Below are 3927 nucleotides of genomic sequence, written 5' to 3' on the forward strand. Positions count from 1 at the left end.
AAAGCTGAAACTGGATCCCTTCCTTACACCTTATACAAAAATTAATTCAAGATGGATTAAAGACTTAAATGTTAGACCTAAAACCATAAAAACCCTAGAAGAAAACCTAGGCAATACCATTCAGGATATAGGCATGGGCAAGGACTTCATGACTAAAACACCAAAAGCAATGGCAACAAAAGCCAAAATTGACAAATGGGATCTAATTAAACTAAAGAGCTTCTGCACAGCAAAAGAAACTACCATCAGAGCGAACAGGCAACCTACAGAATGGGAGAAAATTTTTGCAATCTACCCATCTGACAAAGGCTGATATCTAGAATCTACAAAGAACTGAAACAAATTTACAAGAAAAAAATCAAACGACTCCATCAAAAAGTGGGCAAAGTATCATCACTCACCATCGGAGAAATGCAAATCAAAACCACAATGAGATACCATCTCACACCAGTTAGAAAGGTGATCATTAAAAAGTCAGGAAACAACAGATGCTGGAGAGGATGTGGCGAAACAGGAACACTTTTACACTGTTGGTGGGACTGTAAACTAGTTCAACCATTGTGGACAACAGTGTGGCGATTCCTCAAGAATCTAGAACTAGAAATACCATTTGACCCAGTCATCTCATTACTGGGCATATACCTGAAGGATTATAAATCATGCTGCTATAAAGACACATGCACACATATGTTTATTGCAGCACTATTCACAATAGCAAAGACTTGGAACCAACCCAAATGCCCATCAATGACAGACTGGATTAAGAAAATGTGGCACATATACACCATGGAATACTATGCAGCCATAGAAAAGGATGAGTTCATGTCCTTTGTAGGGACATGGATGAAGCTGGAAACCATCATTCTGAGCAAACTATTGCAAGGACAGAAAACCAAACACCACATGTTCTCACTCATAGGTGGGAATTGAACAATGTGAACAGTTGGACACAGGAAGCGGGAAGAGGGGAGGGATAGCATTAGGAGATATATCTAATGTGAATGACAAATTAATGGGTGCAGCACACCAACATGACACATGTATACATATGTAACAAACCTGCATGTTGTGCACATGTACCCTAGAACTTAAAGTATAATAATAAAATAAAATAAAATAAAATAAAATAAAATAAAGATTGTTGAGAAGACTGACAAAAAAAAAAATTTCTGTCATTTCTGGAGGTTGGTGTCAACTAATGTTCTAGCCTAGCTCTGGGAGCTCAAATCTAGGTCAGATTAAGAGAATATTCTTTTCAGTCTTGAACAGCTTCCAGAATCCATATCCATTCTGCATCTTAGTCTCCAAGTTAAGTGAAGAGTCTCTATGTTGGACTTGCTTTTGTCCCACCTGGATTTCTAGCATATGACTTCAAAGGTAAAATTCTGTCATCAAGCCTACACTACAGTTTTCTGGCCCAGATGAATGTGTCAGTGAATGTGTCAGGGGTGGGTAGTCAGAAGCTAAAGATGGGCAGGAGAGGTGTGGCACTTATCTAGGTCCCTTGCAAGGACTCATATTCTTAAAGGAGACACTATTCTATTGTTCATCATGAATCGGAAGCAACTTATATTCATGTATAATTATTATCAGAGCCCTTTGCTTAAAGTATCTGTCACACAGCTCACACCTGCTTTGTCGCTAATCATTGCCTGAAACTTTCTCTACGCAGACAAGGGAAGGCAAAAAGAGATGAACCTACGCAGTTTAGCTATGTGTCAGCAACTCAGATAAAACATTCGTTGGGGCAAGGGAAAGCTAAACGATAGGCTCTAAATAGAATTTTGCTTCAGGAAAGCCCTCCCTAACCCTTTCTCCACATCCCGCTAAGTTGATATCATGTTACTGTTGTCTCACAGAACCCTTTTAATTTACTGTTTCATAATATGACATGTTTACAACGTTTAATTTAATATCTGCATTTCCCTCAAGATTCTGTGCTCCATGAGGGGAGAGACCTCCTCCTCCTTGTTCATTTCTGTATCCCCATCAACTGGTACAGGGCCTTGCACATAGTAGGTCCTCAAGAATTTATTTGTTGGATTAACGGACAATCAATCCATGTAACAATGAATCAATTCCTGGCATCATGAACAGGGATAATCAAGAGTCCAACTGAAGACCTTGGATTTCCAAATGACGTGGTCCTAAGAAATGATCTCATTGTAAAATCACCTAGTTGGGGAAATGTTAACTATTTACCTGTGCTGAGTGAGTACATTTACAGCTGAAGGATGGTTTGCACAGTAAGCCAGATACATAGATTTAAAATGAGGCATGAGACTCAGTAGACAACCTCCTACTTTTTGCTGGTTTTCTGGAAACCTGTAAATAAAATGGACAAAACACAGAATGCAAAATAGGAAACAGGAGGCAAAGAAAGATTATTCCAATTACATCTGGCAGCATGAAAGCCTTCTGGATATTTTGCCAAGGTTAAAAGAGGCACTATATTATAACCATTTTACCCATGAAACTCATATTCTTGCCCACTGCTTTAAACTCTAGCCACCAAACATAGTTCTAATACATAGAGTCAGATACTTACTTGGAATTAGTAGGTATGGTTGCTTGTTTGTTTTTAAGATGATTATTTTCAAATTTAGCTGGGTACACTAAAAATACTCTTGGTTAATTTATCTAAAGTTTGAGTACAGACAAAACTAATCAGATCCAAAAGTGACATACCACAAAAGAATATTATGTAATCTTGGAGGCCTGGTGTTTGCTAGGCAGGGTGGCCTCAAAAGTTTTTAAATTGGCCAGGCGCGGTCGCTCAAGCCTGTAATCCCAGCACTTTGGGAGGCCGAGACGGGCGGATCACGAGGTCAGGAGATCGAGACCATCCTGGCTAACACAGTGAAACCCTGTATCTACTAAAAGTACAAAAAACTAGCCGGGCGAGGTGGTGGGCGCCTGTGGTCCCAGCTACTCAGGAGGCTGAGGCAGGAGAATGGCGTAAACCCGGGAGGCGGAGCTTGCAGTGAGCTGAGATCCGGCACTCCAGCCTGGGTGATAGAGCGAGACTCCGCCTCAAAAAAAAAAAAAGTTTTTAAATTAATGTTTTAAATTATAAGCCACCTGTCTTCATTTGTAGAAAATCAGAAAAGCATAATAAGAAAAATGAATTTCTCAGACTCCCACCATTTGGAGATACTGACTCTAAAAATGTTGACATGTTTCTTGGGCTTTTTTCTAATGTTTCTCTATAAAATGGAAAACATAAGGATTATGAATCTAGTTTGTAATCTGCCCTTCTCGCTTAGTGAACATCTTTTCATATCAATAATCTAGATCCCTCTTGGCCCCTCAAGTCCCTTTAGTGTGGGCCTTCTCCATCTTTCTCCCTGGACAACCACCTGTGTCCCATTAAGCTTAAATAATAGGTAATCACCTCAGTTTCCCTGTAGAGATGAAAGCTGCCAACTTCTTCAAGATAAGCTAATTGAAAAATTAGTCTTTCTATAGAAACATGTTGCCTGATGATCATTATAGTTCACTCTGTAATACGAAGTTAAACATCTGGACAATCTAGCTAACCATCAAAAATGTGTTGGTTCACATAAAGATATATTTTTCCTTCCCTCACTTTCCGTGTGTTTCAACTCTTAATATAATAGACATAGTATCAGGAGCAATTCAAAGAGACCAAATCTGTTAAACTGAATGAATCATTTGAATGACTTTTCCAAGTAATTTGCAATGTACAAAAGAAAATATGTAATCAGTGCCAGAGGTGTCATTCATGGTCAATTAAGACCTTATGTGTCTCCAGGGAGGGGATCATCACACACTGGGGCCTGTCAGGGAGTGGGGGGAAAGGGGAGGGAGAGCATTAGGACAAATACCTAATGCATGCGGGGCTTAAATCCTGGATGACGGGTTGATGGGTGCAGCAAACCACCGCAGCACATGTATACCTATGTA

At 39.6% G+C, this 3927-nt stretch overlaps 1 protein-coding gene across 1 annotated transcript in view; it reads right to left on the bottom strand.

Annotated features, from left to right (window-relative positions):
* LOC108536649 (rho guanine nucleotide exchange factor 6-like) overlaps nt 1-3927 on the bottom strand; it is a gene marked incomplete at its 3' end in the record, with an annotated part of 42873 nt that overhangs the window by 18355 nt on the left and 20591 nt on the right. Inside the window, exons 3-4 of the mRNA XM_017883643.1 lie at nt 2549-2626; nt 2203-2325 (exon numbers count right to left, since the gene is read on the bottom strand). Of these exons, the coding sequence (XP_017739132.1) occupies nt 2203-2325; nt 2549-2626 (201 nt within the window). The remainder of the gene's footprint in view (nt 1-2202; nt 2326-2548; nt 2627-3927) is intronic.

The sequence above is a fragment of the Rhinopithecus bieti genome, unplaced genomic scaffold, assembly GCF_001698545.2.
Source record: "Rhinopithecus bieti isolate Rb0 unplaced genomic scaffold, ASM169854v2 scaffold_14325, whole genome shotgun sequence".
NCBI lineage: Eukaryota > Metazoa > Chordata > Mammalia > Primates > Cercopithecidae > Rhinopithecus > Rhinopithecus bieti.